We start from the raw sequence: 23,454 nt of genomic DNA on the forward strand, positions 1-23,454 counted from the left end.
GCATGACCCATGCTGGGTAAAGGCTTTCCAGTGTGCATACCCTCAGGTCGTACATACACATCAGTAACCCCTCAGTTATCTCAGTAAGTAAGCTCCATAAACTCATTGGTTCCCCAGTAAAACTTTAATCAAACATTGGCTCGACAATAGAATCTTCAAAGGGAATAAGCCTTGCTTAGCACCCCCAGGAAAAGAAGTCTCACAACAGATGGAAAATTTATTTGTTAATGCTATTATGTCTCATAATTACATACTTTTAAATTTTTATTTATTTTTATTTTATGTGTATGCATGTATTGCCTGCATGTATGTAGCACACATATGTCACACAATGCTGGCAGAGTACAGAAGAGGCTGTCAGAGCCCCTGGAACTAGAGGCATGGATAGTTGTTGGCTGCCACATGGGTGATGGGATTTGAACCTCGGTCTTCTGTAAAAACAGCCGTAACTGCTGAGCCATCTCTCCAGCCCTCATTTTAGTCTCATAAAAGCTATATAGGCTATGTATTATTGATGTCAATGTTTTACAGAAGAGAAAACTATGGCATCAGGAAACTGAAGAGCTTGTCTTTTGCTTATAGGTGACAGAGTGGAGTTCAATTCCATTTCTGGCCCTACAACATATATAATTTTTTTTGGGTCTTTTTTGAGACAGGGTCTTCCTGTAGGCCCAGCTGTCCTGGAACTTACTATGTAGACCAGGCTGGCCTTGAACTCACAGAGATCTGCCTGCTTCTGCCTCCTGAGTGCTGGGATTATAGGCGTGCACCACCACGCCCAGCACAACATATATTTTTTACCCACATACTGAACCACCTCTCACCAGACATGGATACAAACCAGGCTTTGTTACTCAAACTGGGAAGGTCTGTACTCTTCCCTGTGTTCCCATCAATAAAATGGAATTTCATAGCAAGCTGATCTGGACCTAGGGATAATAAATTCTAGCTGCCCAGCACAGCACCTGATGTAGCATAGATGGTAAAGAAAGCTATCAGCGTCTTGTTCAGTCTGTTTAATTAAATTCTGGAATATTTCAGGGATTTTGCAGGTACCTGGAACAGCAGTTTAGTGACCTGAAGCAGAGGGGTGTTGTGATCAGCTTTGACGCACGAGCTCACCCCCCCAGTGGAGGTTGCAGTAGAAGGTAAGCAGATCTGTGGGGAATACTGGGGGTACAACCAGACACACTTCAGAAAATGATTTTTTGGTAATTGATTTTATGCTTTTATTTTAATTATCATTTCCATAACTTGACCTTTTAAAAACTTTTAAGAGTCTTAAAAGTTATGTGTATCTGTATGGGTCAGTGTCTATGTATGTGCATGTGTGTGTAGATACCTGTAGAGGCCAGAAGAGGGAGTCAGAGCCTCTGGAGCCATAGGTGGTTGTAAGTCACCTCAGCAATTGTGGCATTATTATGCCAGCATTACAATTACCTGAATAAAGCAGTTGACTCTTAGTTTTTAAGAGTGGGCCCAGAGCATGGTGTGGTGGTGCATACCTTTAATCCCAGCACTTGGGAGGCAGAAGAAAGTGTATTTCTGAGATCAAGGCTAGCCTGGTCTTCATAGCCAAATTTCAGGCCAGCTGGGGCTACAGGAGAGACCCTGACTCAAAAAGACAAAAAAAAAAAAAAAAAAAAAAAAAAATTTTATTATCTCAGAGGATACCCAAGATGTCTCTTGGAACTGTCTTCTGGAACTGTGCTGCTGGAGCTGTCTTTGGAACTCTTTCCTCCAGTCAGGCCTCACCCTCATTTTATTCAAATGGTTTCTGCAGCTTCAATTGGGGAAGTACAAGCTACAATCCACCCTCCACCCTTATCTTGCCTTTTCAATCCCTAGTTCTAGAGTATCTCATACACACAAATATCAAGTATCCTTTCTCAGTCATTATGTTTTCAATGAAGATGGGCTTGCTGCATTTCAGGGCTTGGATAGTTTATCAAGCACACCCACATTCATTCCCTATCTTGGGGCAGAATAGTAAATTGAGTTTCCCAGGAGACAAGATTAGGTGCCCAGGTCACAAGAGCACATGATTCAGTGAGTTTGCCAAGGTTCACTAAAAGTCATTAGTCCAGATTATGTCCATTGTATAAGTCATTCCTACAAGCAGAAAGTGCTCTTACGATAAGTCATCTGTCCAGCCCCCTTTCTTAATAATGTGACTCTAAATACATAATTGCTAAGTCCTAAAAATGATTGGTTGAATTCTGTTTATAGCTCTTAATTTTTTTATTTTATATTTGAGTTAAGAAAATAGGTATTTAGGTGTTTAAAATATAATACTTACCAAAGGAAAGAAATTGCTAAACTAGTCTCTCACCTGCTTCAGTGTAAGTTCTTCCCCACTGTTCTTGGGCTTTACAGCTCCTCCCTTTCTTACACACCCTTTTCAGGCTGTGGCTCTGTAACATTCCCAGACTGATGGGTCCCTTGTGTAGATGTCTTAAACATAACAGGGTTGGCAGTGAGGGTCAGAAGATTTTCTTTTCTCTAAAGGGCTTATTTTGTATTATGCAGTGTCCCTCATGACTAGTCAGCTCTGCTGGGTGAGCAGAGAGCACAAAACTTCTACAGACAATATGCAGATGAGGGGACATGAACATGTTCCAATAAAACTTTATTTACAAAATAAGTTGTAATTTACTAATCCCTGCTCATAAGCATGGTCTATAATCTTCATTGTTACTTGAAAACTCCCTTATAATTGTGATTTTTAATCATTCAGAGTATAGCAATCATTCCTTATGTTGGAAAAACACGCAGCTATTTATTATTAACAAACAGCCTCATCAGCTTTACAGTGCTAGATGAGTTCATAGACTCTCCTCTGGGCCCATCAGGAGCATCCAGTGTGACAGAAGCATTGATAGGACAAACGTGTGGCCATGGAGAAGGGAGTGGGGCCAGGGGAGAGTTCTGATGTCGTCCTCCCCAGACTGCGCTCAGAAGGGCACAAGGATCTTGCTCTTTATCTTTGCAGGCTCAAAACTGTGACTCTTGTCAGTGAAGCTGAAGAGAAGCTGTAGCTCTGGGGAAGAGTGCATGTGAGCTGCATGTGCAGAAGAGGGACATAGACTAGACCAGGGATCAGCTTGTTGGTTTGCAGTGGTGAATGTGCTTTTAAAATTGGATGACAAGCACACCCTGAGTGTGGGGATATCACAGTACCCTCCATACAGTGCATGTGTTTGTGTGGCTGATGCCGCTGCTTTTCAGATCTGCTACCACTGCCATTTCAAGTACAGATACTCCTTGCTCTGCCCTTGGAGTCATGTCATTTGCTTCAAGTAACTGACATTCCCAATGCTGTTTGGGTTTATGGTTCCTCCCTCTGCTGGAGCTGGGTAGAGTGATGCTCAGGGCTGCTCTATCACAAACAAAACACAAGACATCTGGAGGTCATAATATAAATATTAAGCCAATACATGGCAACACATTCATCATGAATAAATAAATTTTCCTGAAGACAAAAGTATTACAGTCACAAATTTTTAAGTAATGGAATATTTATTTGTCTCTCAGTCTGCTAATTTTAAGTATCTGATGGGAACATAAGCAACAATTATTAAGCATAGACAGAAACACACTGAATATATTTGGTATTTGTTCATCATGTATGTCATGTGCGCGCGCGCGTGTGTCTCTCTCTGTGTGTGTGTGTGTGTGTGTGTGTGTATTGTCTCCATTGATAACTTTGGGATGTGGCCTTGGATATCCACTTAAAGACATGATGAAATGTCACAAATGTGAAATTGACTTTGTGCCTTATAATGAATAGAGTTTGGATTTTATTAATACTTTTGTTAAAATTATTTTGGTGCATTTTGTTCTATTTTTTTTAAATCACTTTCTACTATATAGAGACTTTTTTTTTCACCTGTCAGATTGCTTTGTATTATTATTAATGGCGGGAACTCTTATTGTTTAAGTGCGGAGGTCTCCTCTTTGTGTCCCTGCTGCCTCCCAGAATAGTGTTTAACGAAACTGGTGCTCAGTGGCTGGCAGGGTGGCTCAGTGGGTGAGGGTGCTTGCCACCAAGCCTGAGGACCTGAGTTGGATCCCCGGGTGGAAAGAGAATTAACTCCTGCAAGATGTCCTCTGACTACCACATATACCATGGTACATGTCCCCGCCACCCCGCCCCACGTAAAAATGAAAAAGGAGAGAGAAATATTTGGAGAGAGAATGAGTAATACATTCAGGCTGGTATCGTGGTTATTTGGAAGTAAATGGCTCATAGAGTACCTTATTCCAATAATGAAGAAAGATTACATGATGTGTTCTACACTCTGCTAAGAGCCAGAAAAAAATGTCAAAGACTTAAAATCTTTTTAAAGGCTAATTAGAACAAGATCTCATGTGTGTGTGTGTGTGTGTGTGTGTGTGTGTGTGTGTGTGTGGACACATGCATGCACATACCAATCTATCTTCTATTTCAAAACAGCACCTATGCCAGGTATGGTGCTCACCTTTAATCTCAGTACTCAGGAGGCAGAGGCAGAATTCTCTGTGAATTCAATGCTAGCCTGGTCTACATAGTGAGTTCTAGGCCAGCCAGGGCTGCATAGTGAGACCCTGTTTCCAAAATAAATAAACAAACAAAACACACCCAGTTAGAGTTTGTGCTGTATTGTGATAGGTATAGACTATGGCACCTTAGCCTCTGCATACTGATGTGTGATGTCACACCAGCTAGACAGTTCTTTGTTGTGGGGGACTGCCTGTGCATTGCAGGGTGTTTAGCAGCATCCTTGGCCTCTTCCCATCAATTGCCAGTAGCACATCTCCTCCCCTGAGGGTGACAACTGAATATACCCTGTGAGGGGTAATGCCCGAGCAAGAGCCACTGAAGTAAGCTGAGATGGACAGAGTTGAAGGACTTTAATGCAGGCCTGGCTCAGATGCTCAGTGGCCATTGGACATGTGGCACGGTGAGGTGCCTGGACTTTTATAATACACAGAGGGTGGCATGAGATGACTCTGACTATCCTTGGTCCTGATGTCCTGATGTCTATGTCAATGTGAACATTTGTAAGAAATGTGTTCGCCGGGCTTGGTGGTGCATGCCTTTAATCCCAGCACTCAGGAGGCAGAGGCAGGCGGATCTCTGTGAGTCCAAGGCCAGCCTGGTCTACATAGTGAGTTCCAAGACAGCTGGGGCTACAGGGAGACCCTGTCTCAAAAAGACCCCCCCCCCAAAAAAAAAAGAAAGAAATGTGTTCCTTCTCTGATTCGGTATGAACCTCAAGAAGTGTTGAATGGAGCTGGGGATGTAGCTCAGTTGCAAGAGTGCTTGCCTGGCATGCATGAGACCCTGAGTTCGTTCCCAGGGTGAAAGTTTGTTTGCTTCTTTCTGTCACCCACAGCCTGACACTTGATTCTCCTTTTCTTCCTGTCATTGTATTTCTAGGTTTGCCCGACTGGCTGCAACCACATTTATCAGCCAGAGGATTCCGGTGCACCTCTTCTCTGACATCACCCCGACCCCTTTTGTGGTAAATCACCATTTCCTTTTCTAACTTCTTGTCATAGCATGAATGGGACTTGGTGAGTTTTATGGGCTTTGATACTATTGGATTCAGGTATTTCGGTGAAAGAGCGCTCCATGGTGTTTGTTGGGCTAGTTCCTGTCTGCAGGGAAGCTTCACCCACATCCTAGTGATACATTTCTGGTATGCGACATTTGATTCAGAATTGGTTTTTTAAGTATAATATTCAAAGCTGGGGCCTAACTCAGTAGTAGCACATACAAGGGCTAAGTTCAATCCCCAGCACTGAAAAACAACAAAAAAAAAAGGTATAATTTTCCTGGGCATTCTATGACTCTTTTAGCAAATTAGCAAATGTTTGTTTATTTTTTAATTTGGTAGGTAGATCTGTTAGAATAGCAAATAGCTCCATAAGATCAACTGGTCAAAGACCAGGTGTGATGGTGCAGGCCTTTAATCCCAGCACTTAGGAAGCAGACCTAAAAAGACCAAAAAAAATTTACTGGTCAAGACTCTGAAGTCTGTCTGTTGGAAGACCTACCTTTCCAGTCTCACTGGTCAATCACCTGGTTATAGGACCACCCCTAGGAAGGGAGGTTACCTAGTTATGCTAAATAGATGGGCCAAATACCTAGTGCGTTAATGAGATGGTAAACTTTTCCTGCCTGGAATCTCACCTCCCAGAGCAGTGCTTCTGCACCGGCCACAGACACGTAGACACAAACATCTCTGTGAGTCTGCCTGCTTTTCTGAAGAATTCAGAAAGGCATAATCTCTCCTTTTCTTCTTATTCCTTTTCTAGACATGCTTTCCTTAATGCTTTGGGCTGCCCTAGCATCTTGTATTTCTTCACTGTTTCTCCAAAGTTTCCTTCTCCCAGCCATGTTGCTGCCCGTCAGCCATGTGTCTGACCTCCATACAGGCTCTAAACCTGCATGGCTTCATGACTTTCTTTCCTTCTCTCCTCCATTCTCCTCCTCAAGGCAGCTAGTGAGATTAACAGCTCATATGTCCTGGGAATTTTCCTTAAAATTCCAATAATATTGTCCTAAAGCTTCTGTTTGGTCGATTCTTAAATTCTTTTATGAATGAGACTAAGAACCCTTTAGGGGACGCTCTTTCTCCCCATTTCACGTCTGTAGTTATCACAATTGGGAAATTTCCTGAGTCTAAATCTGAATCCACTCAAACACTATCTTATGGTATTTTTGACAAGCTGCTGTGCCAGCTTTAAATACCTGTTTCATTTCCAATATTGTTCCTGACTTGAGTTTTATCAAGTCCTTAATGAAACAGAAAGTAAAGCAAAGGCCACTAGGGACTGTGAGAGCTGTCATATTTTAGTGGACCTAGCTGTTAAGAACAGGGCCTGATGCTGAAAGTGTGTTTTAATAAAACATTATCTAGTATGGTTCCTTCCCCCAAGTAGAAATGAGAGTGTGTTGACGCAGAAGGAAGTCGTGCTGGCTTTGTGTTTGCTGTCCCCAGTGTAATGACACCAGTTGCAGCATCTCACTGGGTGTCCCTAACCTAGCAGCACTTGACATCACAGCCTGTGCAGTTCAGATTTCATTATTTGATGGGAACATTGCATCCTAATTATCTTCAGTACAACCTAAGTTTTAATCAGCCTTTATTACAGTAGGAGAGCTGGACTAAATGAGTGTCTCCCGATCATCTTCCCACACTATGGGGTGATTCTGCCCTCTTTTATGAAACAGGGTCTTGCTATGTAGCCCTAGCTGGCCTGGAACTCACTGTATAGACCAGGCCTCAAGCTTGCCTCTGCCACCAAGGTGCTGGGATTTCAGATGGAAGCCACCACACCTAACTGGCTCTGCCCCTTCTTTTGTACCAGGATATACACTCAAAGATGTGATGTTACCCTCCAAGGGAAAGCTGTGGTGGGAAGGTAGAGAGGAGCCAATGGTGCAAATCTCAGGCTACTTGTGTAGAAATCTCATCTGCAGCCATGGCGGGAATGATGCAAAGCTGCCTCCTCCATTTTGGCAGGTCATCTTGTAATGATGGAAGCTAAGTTGAAATGTCAGAAAAGATATTAACCCGGTGGGACATGAGGAACAACCTGGACAAGTGCACAACTCTTTTTTTTTTTTTTTCAACTTTTCCTTTAAAACAAAAATGAGGAGGAGAAGGGAGTAAGTTGCAGAGGATAAGCTACATTTCAGCTTGAGTCCTGAGCAAAAGCTTTGAATGGATGGGGAGTGGATACTTCGCCCATCTTTTTGTTTGGAGAGTTTTCTAGCTCATCCAAAAAGAAGGTAGAAGGAAGGATCAGCTAGGAAGTGATTCATTGTTTTCTGAGGATGGTGAACATTCTGGAACTTTGGGAAGCCAGTTAGTTCCAAGGATAGTAAGAATATAGTAGTCATCACTTATACAGGGGCATTGCATTCTAAGACCCAGTGGAAGCCTGAAGCTGTGGAAATATAAAAGCTTATATAGCCTGCGTTCATACTTATGAAAGTTTAACTTACAAGTTAGGCACATAAAAGATTAAGAGCTTGGGGCTGGAGAGATGGCTCAGTGGTTAAGAGAACTGGTTGCTCTTGCAGAGGACCCAGGTTCGGTTTCCAGAACACTTAATGGCGGTTAACAACCATCCATAACTCGAACTTCTGGGGATCTGATGCCCCCTTCTGGCATCCACAGGCATTGTGTGCATGGGTACACTTAACATACATGCAGTCAAAACATTCATACTCATAAAATAAACATAAATAAGTCCAATATAATTTTTTAATTATAAAATAAGATTAATAAAAGTAATAATAACTGAACAATTACAGCCATATGCTCTCATGAAGTTATGTATGTGGCCCCTGTTGAAAGAGTTAAGACAAATATTACTCTCTGGACCATAAGTAACTGAAACAGATCAGGCCAAAACCACAGATGAGGTAGCTTCTGGGTGTTGCTTGGATAGGGCACAAAAGTACTGAATGGCATGTTTATGTTAGGGCTATGAAGGGAGAATGAGGTGACACAAATAATGTCCAATAGGCATTTCCCATTTCCGGTGTGTGTAATCTTTGTTAAGAACCATCTCCTGATCTGTTCAGCCCTATACAGTGTCACATCTGAAACTCTGTGCCGGGATCATGATCACTGCCTCACACAATCCAAAGCAAGACAATGGCTATAAGGTACCCCCTTGCTCTCTCCTCCTATGGTGCCCCATCCCTGTGCTGTTCAGGAGTACCCCGAACCTGCTGAATACATTCCTGGCTTCTCTAGGTCTATTGGGACAATGGAGCACAGATCATCTCTCCGCATGATAAGGGCATTTCTCAAGCTATTGAAGAAAATCTAGAGCCCTGGCCTCAAGCTTGGGACGAGTCTTTGATTGACAGTAGTCCACTTCTTCATAACCCCAGTGCTTCCATAAGTAAGGCCTACTTTGAAGACCTTAAGAAATACTGTTTCCACAGGTAATGATTGTGTCTTCACTTCAGCTAATACGATTTAACCAAATTCTATCAATGTCCATTAATCTTCTTTTCCTTTAGTTGGTGCAGACTCTAGCTGCATCTGTTGAAAAGGCCAGCTACTGAGTTGCCGAGTTTTTCTTAAAGGAACAGATAGTGACTCTGGCTTTGTAAGTTACATGGAGCTTGTCTTTATCCCTCAGTATAGCTGTTAAATACAAACACCACACCAGTCAGTCAGTGAACCATACAAAGGGGGCTTTAATTACAAGAGCAAGTGGCCGCCTCGTGGGCCACAGTTTAACCTGTTATAAAATCATACATATATGTATATAGCTGTGTGTATATGAGCATGTGTGTATACATCTATATGTGTACATTAAAAAGAAATGTAGGATCGGGGAGATGGTTCACTGGGTAAGAGTGCTTGTTGCACAAGTATGAGCTTGTTAGTTTGAATTCCTAGCACCCACATAACAAGCCAGGGGTGGCCATATATGTACATAAGATCCAGGATGAGCAATAGACCCTGTCTCAAGTGAATAGGGTGGACAGCATTCAATCAAGACACCTGATGTCCTGCTCTGGCCTCCATACATGCAAGGATGCACACACCTGCACACACAGATACACATACTATACCACTCCCACACCATACCCACTGACTGACACACACACACTGAACACAAAAACCTAACTGCAAAGTGCTGAAGAGGAATGACTGATATTTCTCTTCTACTTGTGTATGTGTGTATTGTATATTTCAAACCCCCCAGCAGGAATACAGTGTGAATGCCTTCTCATGGATGCCTTCTGGTATTGTCCTGGTCCTTTGCTTTTAAAGGCACTGAACCCATTTGTTCAGTCGGGGGCAAACAGTGCTCATAGTGAAGTGCTGAGTAGGGTGACTGTGCTGTCCTTCAGAAGGTTGGAGGTCCCTCTGTTCCTCATTGTCCCCCAGCAAGAAACTGAATCCCTAAGTCATCTAATGTATTTGTTAGTCAACCTGGGCCTGGCAGCTCCAGTGTAGAGCGAGGAGACAGTCTGAAGGGAGAGGCCATACCATCTACGGGTCTCCTTGGGCCACAGGGGTTTTTTTTTTTTCAGATTTATCTTCCTTGATCTTGCCTATCTGTTTTTTCAGATACATTTTCAAACATATTTTGTTGTTGTTGTTGCTGCTGGTGGTGGTGGTGGTGGTGGTTTTGGGTTTTTTGTTTGTTTGTTTGTTTTTTTTGTTTGTTTTTGTGTTTTGAGACAGGGTTTCCCTGTAGCCCCAGCTGTCCTGGAACTGATTAGGTAGACCAGGCTGGCCTTGAACTCACAGAGATCCGCCTGCCTCTGCCTCCCAAGTGCTGGGATTAAAGGTGTGCGGCACCATGCCCAGCACATATGCTTGTTTTAAACTACCATTTTCTTAAAGGAAACTTTTTTCGTTTATTCATTTCCAAAAGAAATTGATACATTTCTAGAAATCACCATTGACATTTTTTAAAATCTTGTGTTTTTATTTTTCTGTATCCTGTTCATTTTATTTTTATCATTGTTATTCAATCTAAACAGAATTCCAAGTTTATGAAATATCACATTTATTTATTTGGGGGGTTTGGGGCACATGCCACAGTGTGCATTTGGAGGACACTCGGCAAGAGTCAGTTCTCCTGCTAGGAGGGTTACAGGATCAAACTTATGTCATCAGGCTTAGCTGCAGGTGCCTAAACCACAGAGCCATCTCACTAGGCCTGAAAAGGAAATTTTGAAAATAATTTTTTAAGCTAATACAGAGTATGTGGCGCTCAGGAGCCAGCTCAGGCAATGCCACAGATAGACAGCTCCCATGGGCCCAACTGTAGGTGTCATTCTGGAGACAGAGCCAGTCTTTGTTGAATCACACTGCAGATCTGAGAGCTGGACCATGAAACATAATCAGAGTGAGTGGAAGCAGATTTGCTGAGGATAGCTCTAGAGCAAAATTGTATATGTGCGTACACTGGAGATAAATATATAGGGAGATTTAGGGAATGTGAATATGTTTTGTTTCTTCTTAAAATGAAATTAGGACATTCAGTTGTCTATGCATTCTTTTTTAAACTTTTTATTTATTATTTTTATTTTATGTTTTTGAGTGTTTTGCCTGCATGTATGTAAGTGTATCACAGGCATGCAATGCCTTGCAGAGGCCAGAAGGGAGTGTCAGAGCCCACGGAACTGGAGTTACAGTCATTAGTCATCATGTGGGTGCTGGGAATTGAACCTGAGTCCTCTGGAAGAATAGCAGATGTTCATAATTGACCACTGAGCCATCTCTCCAGCCCACATTCTTTTTTTGTGTGTATGAGTGTTTTGCCCTGAATGTATGTAAGTACACCCATGTTGTACAATACTTATGGAGGCCAGAAAAGGATATCAGATCCCCTGGAATTGGAGTTACAGATGGTTGTTAGCCACCATGTAGGTTCTGAGAACTTAACTCAGGTCCTCTATAAGAGCAGTCAGTGCTTTTAACAGCTGAATCATCTCTCCAGCCCCCGCATTACACATTCTTATTGTATGGATTTTTATATTCTGAAGACTCTGGCTGCTTGAAATTTTGTAAATCCTCCACTTTAGAGTCTTGTTTGTATCCTTTGCCACTTTCTGCTTTGTCTGACTCTAGGGGTGTGAACAAGGAGACCCAGGTGAAGTTCGTGCATACCTCTGTCCATGGTGTGGGTCATGAGTTTGTGCAGTCGGCTTTTAAGGCATTTGACCTTGCTCCTCCAGAGGCTGTTCCCCAACAGAAAGATCCAGATCCAGAGTTCCCAACTGTCAAATACCCGAATCCTGAGGAGGGTAAAGGTGTCTTGGTAACCCAATTTTATTAAATAATAAAATCTACCTTTTAGAGTCAAAATTATTGCTATCAAGTAAATTATATTTTTATTGGTTCTCATTGTGCTGTCACTAAAAATAACATATATTGCATAATCATTATTTTTTAAATTTTATTTATTACTTTTGTTATATGTGTATGAGTGTATTGCCTGCATGCATGTAAGTGCATCTGTGTTGTTCAGTGTCCATGGAGGTCAGATGAGAGTGTTAGATCCCCTGGAACTGGAGTTACAGAGGATTGTTAGCCACCATGTGGGTGCTGGGAATTGAACCCAGGTCCTCTGCAAGAGCAACCAGTCCTCTTAACCACTGAGCCATCATCACTCCAGCTCCATCATTAATTTATTAAAGGAAGTTTCAAACTTGATATTTTTACCATGAGGATGTAAGAACTGAAATCTAAATTATCCTTTACATGAAATTTATAGTTTCCTTATTGCCAAGAAATAACAGTAATAGAATGGAGGGGCTATTTTATTTTTATTCCTTAATGATCATTAAAGAATGTTGACATTATGGTTCACATACCATTGCTAAAGGTTGGGTAGTAATGATATTAAGAGAGTTGGTTGTCTTGGTTTGCATGGTCGAACATACACAGTGCCTGGAAATACCAGTCCCACTACATTCTGCCCTGTTTCTGTACAATCCCAGGGTAGAGATGGGATGGATACTGAAGCTCTCTTTATTTGACCTCCAACATAGGAAAATAAAATCTGAACAAGCAAGACCAGCTCCAGAAAAATCCTGTAGCCTCCCACTGAGGGAAAGTCCTTCAGTTCATGAGAACACAAACATTTTTACAGACTAAAATATGCTCAGTTTATAATTTAAGTGATCTTTTATTTTCTGTATTCTTTTTCAGACTTTGTCTTTTGCTTTGGCTGACAAAATCAAGGCAAAAATTGTTTTAGCAAATGACCCAGATGCTGATAGACTTGCTGTGGCAGAAAAGCAAGACAGGTAAAATTAATTTTATCTGTGTCATGGAAAATATAAAAGATGCCACCTTTGGTAGTAACATATTCCTGGGGAGGTTGAGACCATGTGGAAAAGCTTCCATTTAATTTGCATTTGTTTTATAAATCATCTCTCTGAACCTTTGGTGGTTCCTCTAACAGGACAAGGTGCTGATCCTAAGAGCAGGTATTTACATCCTTGACCCATGTTATGCAAAGTTAAACAACCCAATGTGTGTTAGGAATTGAAATGACTTTTTGTGATCTACCCTTACTTTATAATTGCTCTTAATATGAACAGTGTGTCCATCCCTGAAGAGGCAAAGTCCTTTGCGTGGTACTGGCTTTGCAGATCAGCATTTGCCAGTGGTACGGCACTGGTCCTTCAAGGAGGAATTAAGTTTAACAGACAGAGGAACACCAGTAGGGTACTGGCACAATGTGTGACCATGAAGCCTACACAAAGAATAAGAGTGTCTGGTACTTTTTCAAACCATAGTCTTTGCCAGAGATGGAAATCAAAGTATCCTTTGTCATCTCTGCATTCTAATTGTAGACCACCTTCAAAGACATTAATATTCGTCTGGATGAACTGGCCGATATGTGGAAGCTGCTCAGTTGTTTGTAGGAGCTCCATTTGTGTCTGATTATTTAAAGACAAGAACGGTCTTATAGAAAGTATGCCAGGCCTTGTTTGCCTAGCTGTCTTGAGCCAGTGGCTTCTATGCCTTCCTGAAGGTTGCTGAAAAGGCTTTGTTTCTCTTGCAGTGGTGAGTGGAGAGTATTCTCAGGCAACGAGCTGGGGGCCCTCTTGGGCTGGTGGCTCTTCACTTCCTGGAAAGAAAAGAACCAAGATCGCAGGGCCCTCAAAGATACTTACATGTTGTCCAGCACTGTCTCCTCCAAAATCTTGCGGGCTATTGCCTTGAAGGAGGGCTTTCATTTTGAGGTAAGATGTTTATGGAACTTGGACTTCCCATTTTCCCAAGACATTTTTCCTTTATTATTTTTTTTTTCAGACAAAATTTCATATAGCCCACGAACTTGATATGTAGCCAAGGATTGTAGGCATGCACCACCATGCCCAGATTATATGGTGCTAGGGACTGAACCCAGGGCCAGGCAAGCACTCTACCACCTGAGCTACATCCCCAACCCCAAGACATTTCTTTTTCTTTTAAATTATTCCTTTAGGAAACATTAACTGGCTTCAAGTGGATGGGGAACAGAACCAAACAGCTAATAGACCAAGGGAAGACTGTCTTATTTGCATTTGAAGAAGCTATTGGTAAGAAGTATTAATTGGGATCACAGAATTGGTTCATAGAAAAGATATAAATAAGTGAGAGAAAGACTCGGATTTGAGTTCAAAAGATCCCAGTGAAACAAGAACACGGTTAACCCTGGTTCTCTTCTTCCAACTGAGTGTTGAGCTTCCCTACTCCAAAATTAGCTTCTCATATTTTTTCCACAAAAAGGAGTATCTTGCAAATAATTGGGCCTTCCACACATAGCTGACAGAGTCGACATTTTGCTGGCAGCACAAACATCCACATATTTGGGGAGCTATGGTGTTGAATGTCCAGGCTTGGGTATAATATAAGGCCCACCCACCTCCAACAGTGCTAATGAGTGTGTGCTGAGTCTGCCCAGGGGGCAGGTACTGTCCTCAGAGTTATGGAAAAGGATGTTGAAGGTCCAACTACAATGACTGAAAAACCCTTGTCCTAAGCTATCAGCATACATGAGCAGAAGCAAAAGCTAGGCATAGGTATAGGAAATTCTGTTGTTTATGCCCAAGAATTGCTTAGTTGTTAACTTAGTAAAAACTATTCGGGGGTGTATTTTATTATTTGTCTTTTTGAGATAGGGTCTCCTGTAGCCCCAGCTGGCCTGGGACTCCCTATGTAGACCTGGCTGGCCTCAAACTCACAAAGATCTGCCTCCCTCTGTATTTTATTTTATGTCTATAAGTGGTTTTGCCTACATGTATAGTATACCCATGCCATGAAATGCCCACAGAGGTCAGAAGAGGGCATCAGAGCCTCAGAACTGGAGTTATGGACAGTTGTGAGTCACCATGTGGGCTGGGAACTGAACCCAGATCCTCTGCAAGAGCAACCAGTGCTCTTAATCGCTGAGCCATCTCTCCAGCCCCCCAAGGATAACCCTGAACCCCTGATCTTCCTGTCTCCATCTCCCAAGTGCTGGGATTATAGCCATATACCATCACTTCCAGCTCAATGTAGGCTAAACACACCATGATCCAGTGGGGCTCAAACAGGACCTTCTGTGTGTAAAGCAGTTGTGATAAGCACTACAGTACAGAACTGCATGCAGAGCTAAACTCTCAAATATATGCTGGCAAATGAAAAATATGCACGTGCTTGGGTCTGTGCCCTCTCTGATATATAATGGCCAGCACTGCACTCAGCTGGCCTGTCCCAGTGCAGTGAAGGGAACCACTGAGGGTGTGTCTGCCACTGTCTCTGCAGGATATATGTGCTGCCCCTTCGTTCTGGACAAAGACGGAGTCAGCGCTGCCGTCATAAGTGCAGAGCTGGCGAGCTTTCTAGCAACCAAGAATTTGTCTTTGTCTCAGCAGCTAAAAGCCATCTATGTGGAGTAAGTTTATATTGATTATGCTGGATTTAAGCAATATTAGCAATATTTTTATTCTTGTGCATGAAATATTACTATTTCAAGTGTTCTTACTTTGGTCATAGATTCTATTTCTTTTCCATATGATGAGTCACCACTGATTAGTAATGACCATTTGCAGTTGTGTGGATGCTAACACATGAAAATGTTAATTGCAGAAATGGCTTAAAGAGTGTGACTTAAATGTATTTATAATCTAGTCAGCCTTTGTAGCAAGTACTGAGCTCTGTCCACTGATGAGAAACAGCTGAGACAGCATAAAAAGTAACCCATGTAGCTGTGTTCCAGTAAAACTGTGATTTACCAATTCAGGCTGATCCTTTGGGGGGGGGAGGAGAGAGAGAGAGAGAGAGAGAGAGAGAGAGAGAGAGAGAGGAGAGGAGAGAGAGAGAGCTGGCTGGTCAGAGAGCCCCAGGGATCTTCCTGTCTGGGTCTCTCCAGCACTGGGATCACAAGCCTGCACCACCATGCCCAGCCTTTTTTACATAGGTTCTGGGGATCATAGTGAGGTCTTCCATTTATTGTCTATGTATATGTATGTTTGTATGTGCATGGACACACATATGCCACTTATGTAGTGGTCAGAGGACAACTTGCAGGAGTTGGTTTTCTCCTTTTGCCATGGGTATTGAACTCAGATTGTCAGGCTTGGCAGCAAGTACCCTTATCCACGGAACCAGCTTCCAGCTCTGGACCTCTTTTTTAAATTCTAGTTTACTCCTGTGAAGTTGGTTACCTGTCTTATTTATTTTGGAATGTACTGACACATATCCTGTGTACACTCTACAGGACTGTTACTCATTCTGCATGAATGTGTTTTGACAGGTATGGCTACCATATAACCAAAGCTTCGTATTTTGTCTGCCATGACCAAGGGACCATTCAAACACTATTTGGAAACCTGAGAAACTATGATGGGAAGAATAATTATCCCAAAACTTGTGGCAGATTTGAAGTCTCTGCAATTAGGGACCTTACAACTGGCTATGATGACAGTCAGCCTGATAAGAAAGCTGTAAGTCCTGTTTACTTTTATCAACTAATTTCTTTTTTATTTACCATTTCTACAATTAAAGGAGATTTATTTATTCACATAGTTCATTGAAGTTGGTTAAGTATCATTCTAAATGTACAATACCACCAGGCATGATGGTGCATGCCTTGAATCCCAGTACTCAGGAGGCAGAGGCAAGTGGATCTCTGTGAGATTGAGGCCAGCCTGGTCTACATAGTGAGTTCCAGGCTAGCTGGGACTGCAGGAAGACCCTGTCTCAAAAAAACAAAACGAAACAAACAAAAAAACCAACAACAAAAAAGAAATTAAAACAATTTAAAAAGAGTAATCTATATAGTTCATGGAAAATTGGGAGTGGAAATATAACTCAGTAGTAGAGTATTTGCCTAGCATGCACAAGGCTCTGGGTTAGAGTCTTAGCATTGCAGAAAGAATAAATAAAATATTTGGAAAAGTAGACATCATGGGCTAGAAATGAAAGGGATCTCAAAGTCATTTGATGATAGATGACACACAGAGCCATCCTTTAACACAAAAGGAAATTGTTACTTAGAAGTGCTGAGACAGGTAAGAGTCAAGGTGGTGTCTGGCTTTAGACTCTGGATCCAGCTTCTCTTCATCAGCATCTCTCATCATTGGTTGTATAATGATATTCTATCTCAAGCAAATGAACAGTGCTAAAGCCCATCCACCCTGGGATTCCTGATGAAGTAGGTCTGGGGTACAGACAAAGAATTTGCATTTCTAACAAGCTTCCTAGTGACATGGATGCTAGACCACCCTGGGAGAACCACTACCTTTCTGTAGTTAATTTTGCCCTTCTCTCTGAACATGGCTGTTAGCTGTAAAGCATGCTCTTGCTTTGGCTCCACCTTGTGAATCCCCCTTGGAGCCAGAGGTAGCAGAAGAGTCATGCTGACTGGCCAAGGTTTAAGAGGAAGGCAGGAATAGCCTGATGAGTTAGACATCTTCTTTGATATTTACCTTTCTGGGTTTTATTTTCATATGCACACAAAATATTTCTAAGAGATAAATAGCATGAAAAGGATTATGATGAATTATGATACCTTATTTCCATGCTGAGATAACCAACCGTCTTCTCAGTTATTTCTCCTAGTGTTTGCCATCAACTTTATAAATAATGTGCTCTTTCACCGATGTTTTGACATACCTGAGTTATACCTAGTCACTCTCCATTATGGAGATAAAGAGTCTGTGTGTACACTTCCCACATTCACAAGTCCCCCTCAAACCACATCTGAGCTTTTTAATTATGGTTAGTCATTACTATGGCCTGCTTTACTAAGTAGCATATTCTTTTTTTAATATTTTATTATTATTATTATTATTATTTTATGTGTATGAGTATATTGCTTGCATGTAGATAAGTGTACATGTGTCATGCAATGCCTGTGGAGGTCAGAAGAGGGCACCAAATTCCCTGGAACTGGAGTTACAGATGGTTGTTAGCTGCCATGTGGGCACTGGGAATCAAACCTGGGTCCTCTGCAAGAGCAGCCAGTGCTCTTAACCACTGAGCCATCTTTCCAGCTCAAGTAGTGTATTCTTCATGAAGCTTCTCTGACTTCTATAAACAACTGCATTTCCTGTCATTGATCATTGCTTTCTTCATCTGTTTGCCTGGATTTCTGTGCCACCATCATCTGGGTTTTCCCAAATCTTTCCAATGCCTCTCTGGCACATTTTCCACATGCTCCCAGGTTTCAGCTGTGTGTGCTCGTTTGTTTCCATTGGCCTCCCTCCTCAGCCTTCCATGCAGACTAGCCAGCTGTTCTCTGGAGTCAGTGCACAGCTGTCATCCTTGGAATGCCATTTGCCAAAGCTGGGCCCCTTGCTCCTGACTTCATGGCTTCCTCTTTCTGTATTCATTTCCTAGATCATGTTTTCTAATTGCTTAGGGTTGGGGTGGAAGAGGGTGGGGAGGTGTGTGAATGGGAAGTAAATCTGGCCTGGGGAGGCCTTTAGGTCCAAACATGTGTTTTGCCCTCACAGTCTACTAATTTGGGAGTTTTGAACACATTGCTCCATTATTGCTCTGCTTTATAGTACTACATTAAGCATCTGCTTGTTCATCTTTTTAGCAGAGTTGAGGCCACTGTGTGCTGCCTACAGAGATGTTAACACTATAGTCAGTACCTTACAACTGGCTTTGTTCACTTTCTGGAAAGATTTTAGTACTTTCTCTCTGAACTTCATGTTCTAAAATTTCACACTGTGTTGATTCACAGTTCTTTTTATTCAATTTTGTGATTACTTGGTGTAATTAGATTCTCTGGCATTTTGGCAATTGGGAGAAGCAATTTAAAAGAGGAAAGATTTATCTGGGCTCACTGTTTCAGAAGGTTCAGTCAGTGCTTGCCTGGCTCCATTGCTCTTAGGCCCATGGCAATGTAGAAGAAAGCTGTTCACTTCATTGTAGACAGGAAGTAAGTGGAATATAGGAAGGAGCCAAGCCGTTATACCTTTGAAGGCTCCCAGTGACCCACTTCCTAGTCCCTACCTTCCTCAGTTCTACCTCCTCCCAGGAAGTCTATTAAAGTCAGCAATACATTCAACCATTGATTAGGTCAGAGTTCTTATGATCAAGTTGTCTCTGGAAACATCCTCACAGACACACCTGTGGGCGCGCGGGGATCTCGGAGCACCAGCTGCTGGGCATGGCGCCGGTCTCTCGCGCGCCGCTGGGGTGCACCATTGTGCGCACCGTTGCTGTTCGGGTCCCTGCTGTGCAGGTCCCTGGCTCTCCGTGGCTACCAGATGCTGGCGACTCTGTGGGTCGCTGCGCTTCTAGGCGAGTTCCATTCCAAGCTACCGGGCACTCCCTCTATGTACGTGATCCGTCGGCCACCGGGTCATGAGGGGAGGTGCAAGAATGGCGAAAGCAAGATCTTCACGAGTGGTTGTTTACGAAGGGATAGCCCCCTCCGGGGATACAGCTCAGTCTGACTCAGTGATACAGCTCGTGGTACAGCTCCTTTATTCAGTGATTCAGCTCAGCTCCAGGTCTTAGTGATTCAGCTCCACTCCAGGTCTTAGTGATTCAGCTCTGCTCCAGGTCTTAGTGATTCACCTCCGATTTATTAGGGGGAAACCAGGATATTTATAGTGTGGAGGCAGTAGCAAAAGCCTTAGTTGATAGGTGCTTTTAGGATGTCCCATTTACATGTGGCGGTGGGCTTCTATCAGGCTGTCAGACAATGCCTGATTATCACACAGGAAAAACCTGGCAGTTTCTGTGCCAGGGGCCATGTTTCTGGTAGGGCATCTGTGGCGGCCACTTCAAAGGTGAGTCAGGAAGAGGGTAGGAGGCACCCCGCTGAAAGAGGAGTCTCTTCCAATATGCTCCGGGCCGACTTGCGGCTATCCAGACATGGAGAGACTACGACCCAAAACAGCAGGAGTCCCCAACACACACCCAGAGTGTGCTTCATAGATCTGCTAGACACCACTCAATCCAATCAAGTTGACAGTCACAGTGTGTCTTTCGGGGCTATGGACTCCTTTCCAATACTTCTCTGTTTTCTTCCTGTATATATCAAGGAAGGGGGCTGGTTGGTTGTTTTTATGACGAGTTCTTAGCTAGATGCTAGCTCTCCAGAACTCATGTTCCACTTTCTTTCTTCTTGTCTATCTCTACTACTTTTTGGAGGATTTTCTCAACTTTTAACTTTAGGAACATTTTTTAAAGTGTATTATTTTATATGAATGGGTGTTTTGCCTACATGTATGTAAGTGTACTATATGAATGCGGTCCCTAAAGAAGCCAGAAGAGGGCATGGGATCCCCGGGACTGGAGTTACAGATGGTTGCGAGTCATCTGTGATGCTGTGAAATGAACCCAGGGCTTCTTTAAGAGCAGCCAGTGTTCTCAACTACTGAGTCATCTCTCTGACTCCCAACTTTTAACTTTTGATGCTTCTGTTGGCTATTGATTTCAGTTCTATTCTTGATTTTTTTTTTCAAAACTGCATCCTGTTATTTTCTGTGCACTGTATCTTTGTAAGGATTCTTTTTTAAAAAAATATTTATTATTTTTATTTTGTGTATGGATGTATTACCTGCATGTATGTAAGTACACCTATGTAGTACAATGCCCACGGAGGTCAGAAGAAGGCATCAGATCCCCTGGAAGTGGAGTTATGGATGACTGTTAGCTGCTGTGTGGCTGCTGGGAATCAAACCCAGGTCCTCTGCAGGAGCAGCCAGTGTTCTTAATCACTGAGCCATCTCTCCAACCCCAAGGATTCTTTTTTAAAAATATAATTAGGGGATGGAAAGATGGCTCAGTGGTTAAAAAAGCTTACTGCTCTTACAGAGGACCCCATGTGGCAGCCCACAACCACCTATAACTCCAATTCCAGGGGATCCAATGCCCTTTAGCCTCCGCAGGCACCTGCATGCACCTGGTACACATAAACAGGCACAAACACGCACACACACACACACACACACACACATTTTTTAATTGAATATTTCTCACCCATATTGTCTTTATTTCCTTCGAGTTCTTCTTTAATTTTTTTTTCTTTCTATTTGTTTTGGACTTGTCATTAATCCAGTGTCTTTCTCAGGGACCTGGAATTCTTTTATTATCTTTTAGATACTTAACTGATTGGAAGCTCTGTATGTGTGTAAGACAAATGACCTGATTCATTTCAGGAATATTGAGTAACAAGTGAACTGTTTTAAGAATGACCTTCACCTAGAGCTATTGGGCTGTTAGAAAGAAGCTTAACTCTAATTGATTTTCTAAGAGATGTTAGCATGTGAAGGTCCTGGAGGTGTGGCTAGAGGCAGGCCTGGGATGTCTGTTTGTTTCTCCATCCCCCTCCATCTATGGTGCCTGATGTTCCCAGTACCTGTGCCTTTCTGACTCAAACTCCAGAGAATTTAAGCCTCTCCTGCAGTCAGAGGAGAGTTGGGCCTATGACTCCAGATAGGAGTGAAGATCCAGGAGTATTTAGTAGATTCTTTCTAACCCTTCCCAGTGTTCCACACATGCCTCACACTGGCCTTGGCATACCTGGTGCTCCTAGTTCTAAAGCTGGTGCACGGTGCACAGTGCACAGTGGCTCAGTTCCCTGCTTCTGCCTTCTCCTTAGGTTCTGGAATCCCATTGTCACATGTCCCATCACACCAGTTCTGCAATGCCATCTGCTTTCTGACTTCTGTGATTGGTTGATAGCCCCATCAACTGCTAGCTCCTCTTTTCCTCTTTGCCCTTGTGTTTATGTTTGTTAAAACACATCTCATAACTTTGTGGAGTTCTAGGAGTTAACAGTTAACAGTTAACCTGTCAGAGTTTTGTATTAATTTTTAAAAACCCTTGTGAACCTTTTATGGGCAAGTTTCACTTTACAACATTGAAACATCTAATTTTTTGTAGTACATTATTAATCTATTTAAATGAATATCATTTGAAATGATGTGTTTTAATTTGAATAAAATTTTGATAACTTTAATAAATCTACAGAGATGAAAGCTAGTCTGTGAAGTTAATGTTCATAAATTGTTAGCATTTCATTCATGAAAAAAATGTTCTTTTATAATGAATATACTTGCTTGGTATTTTATTTTCTTGCTTATCCAGGGGACAATATTCATTAGGTCAGAAGAGTGTATGTTGTGTATAACATGTATGAATTAATTCCTAGGTTCTTCCTACCAGTAGGAGCAGTCAAATGATCACTTTCACCTTTGCTAACGGAGGTGTGGCCACCATGCGGACCAGTGGGACGGAGCCCAAAATCAAGTATTATGCGGAGCTGTGTGCACCCCCTGGCAACAGGTACAGTGGGGTGGGAGCTGCTGTGACTTTTATTCCAGACACTTCCTAGTTGGTTCTGCTCATGTTAAGTAAATATTCTCATCTTTCCAATGTGCAGCTTAGTTAGAAACTGTGGCATTATCATGGTATTAAAAACGACTTGAGCAGTAGAGAGGTTGCTCAGCAGTTAAGGCTTGCTGCTCTTTCAGAGGACCTGAGTTCACATGCCAGAATCGGGAAGCTCACAATCACCATCTCCAGGGTATCTAATGTCCTCTTCTTGTCTCTGAGGGCACCCACATACACACAACACACACACACAGATACAGACACAGACACAGACACACACACATACACACACACACACTAATTTTCTAGTAGTAAAAACCTACTTGAACGCCCACTGCTAAGCATGGTCACTTCTTATTTACGGCTCCCCTTCCTTTCTCTTTATGAGGAAATTCCATTCTTAATCTTAGTAATAACAATAAAACTTCCTTTCTCTGGGTATTTTTATTGGTGATTAGTGCCAATAAATTTTCCACTTTTGTTCCTGTTGTCTTCCCATGTCTCTAAAAAAATAAAATTCCGGGGCCGGGCATGGTGGCGCACACCTTTAATCCCAGCACTCGGGAGGCAGAGGTAGGTAGATCTCTGTGAGTTCAAGGCCAGCCTGGTCTACATAGTAAGTTCCAGGACAGCTGGGGCTACAGGGAGACCCTGTCTCAAAAACACCAATAAATAAATAAATAAATAAATAAATAAATAAATAATAAAATTCCTTCCACATATATTCATTAAAAACTTCTGAATATGGGGGCTACAGAGATGGCTCAGCAGTTAAGAACACTGACTGTTCTTGCAGAACACATGGCAACTAACAATTGTCTATAATGCCAGTTCCATGGGATCTGATGCTCTCTTCTGTCCTCTGTGGGCATTGCATGACATGGATGTACTTACATACATGCAAGCAATACATGCATACACATAAAATAAAAATAATAAATAAATAATAATAATAAAAGAACTTTTGAATATGTACTCAGATCTTGGCTAGATCTCCCAGGGAGAGAAGCCATGTGCTTGCTCGGCTGGGCATGGTGGTGCACAACCCTTTAAATCCAGCATGCAAGGCAGGGGTCAGAAGCGGGTAGAGCTCTATGAATTCAAGGCTAACTAGACTACATAGCAAGTTCCAGGCTAA

At 42.3% G+C, this 23,454-nt stretch overlaps 1 protein-coding gene across 1 annotated transcript in view; it reads left to right on the top strand.

Annotated features, from left to right (window-relative positions):
- Pgm2 (phosphoglucomutase 2) overlaps window positions 1–23,454 on the top strand; it is a 40,216-nt gene that overhangs the window by 11,056 nt on the left and 5,706 nt on the right. Inside the window, exons 3-13 of the mRNA XM_008833221.3 lie at window positions 1,042–1,148; window positions 5,423–5,507; window positions 8,585–8,668; window positions 8,760–8,953; window positions 11,607–11,796; window positions 12,690–12,787; window positions 13,552–13,732; window positions 13,978–14,071; window positions 15,279–15,408; window positions 16,270–16,459; window positions 22,135–22,268. Of these exons, the coding sequence (XP_008831443.1) occupies window positions 1,042–1,148; window positions 5,423–5,507; window positions 8,585–8,668; window positions 8,760–8,953; window positions 11,607–11,796; window positions 12,690–12,787; window positions 13,552–13,732; window positions 13,978–14,071; window positions 15,279–15,408; window positions 16,270–16,459; window positions 22,135–22,268 (1,487 nt within the window). The remainder of the gene's footprint in view (window positions 1–1,041; window positions 1,149–5,422; window positions 5,508–8,584; window positions 8,669–8,759; window positions 8,954–11,606; window positions 11,797–12,689; window positions 12,788–13,551; window positions 13,733–13,977; window positions 14,072–15,278; window positions 15,409–16,269; window positions 16,460–22,134; window positions 22,269–23,454) is intronic.

Source organism: Nannospalax galili, unplaced genomic scaffold (assembly GCF_000622305.1).
Source record: "Nannospalax galili isolate Female #2095 unplaced genomic scaffold, S.galili_v1.0 scaffold236, whole genome shotgun sequence".
Lineage (NCBI taxonomy): Eukaryota > Metazoa > Chordata > Mammalia > Rodentia > Spalacidae > Nannospalax > Nannospalax galili.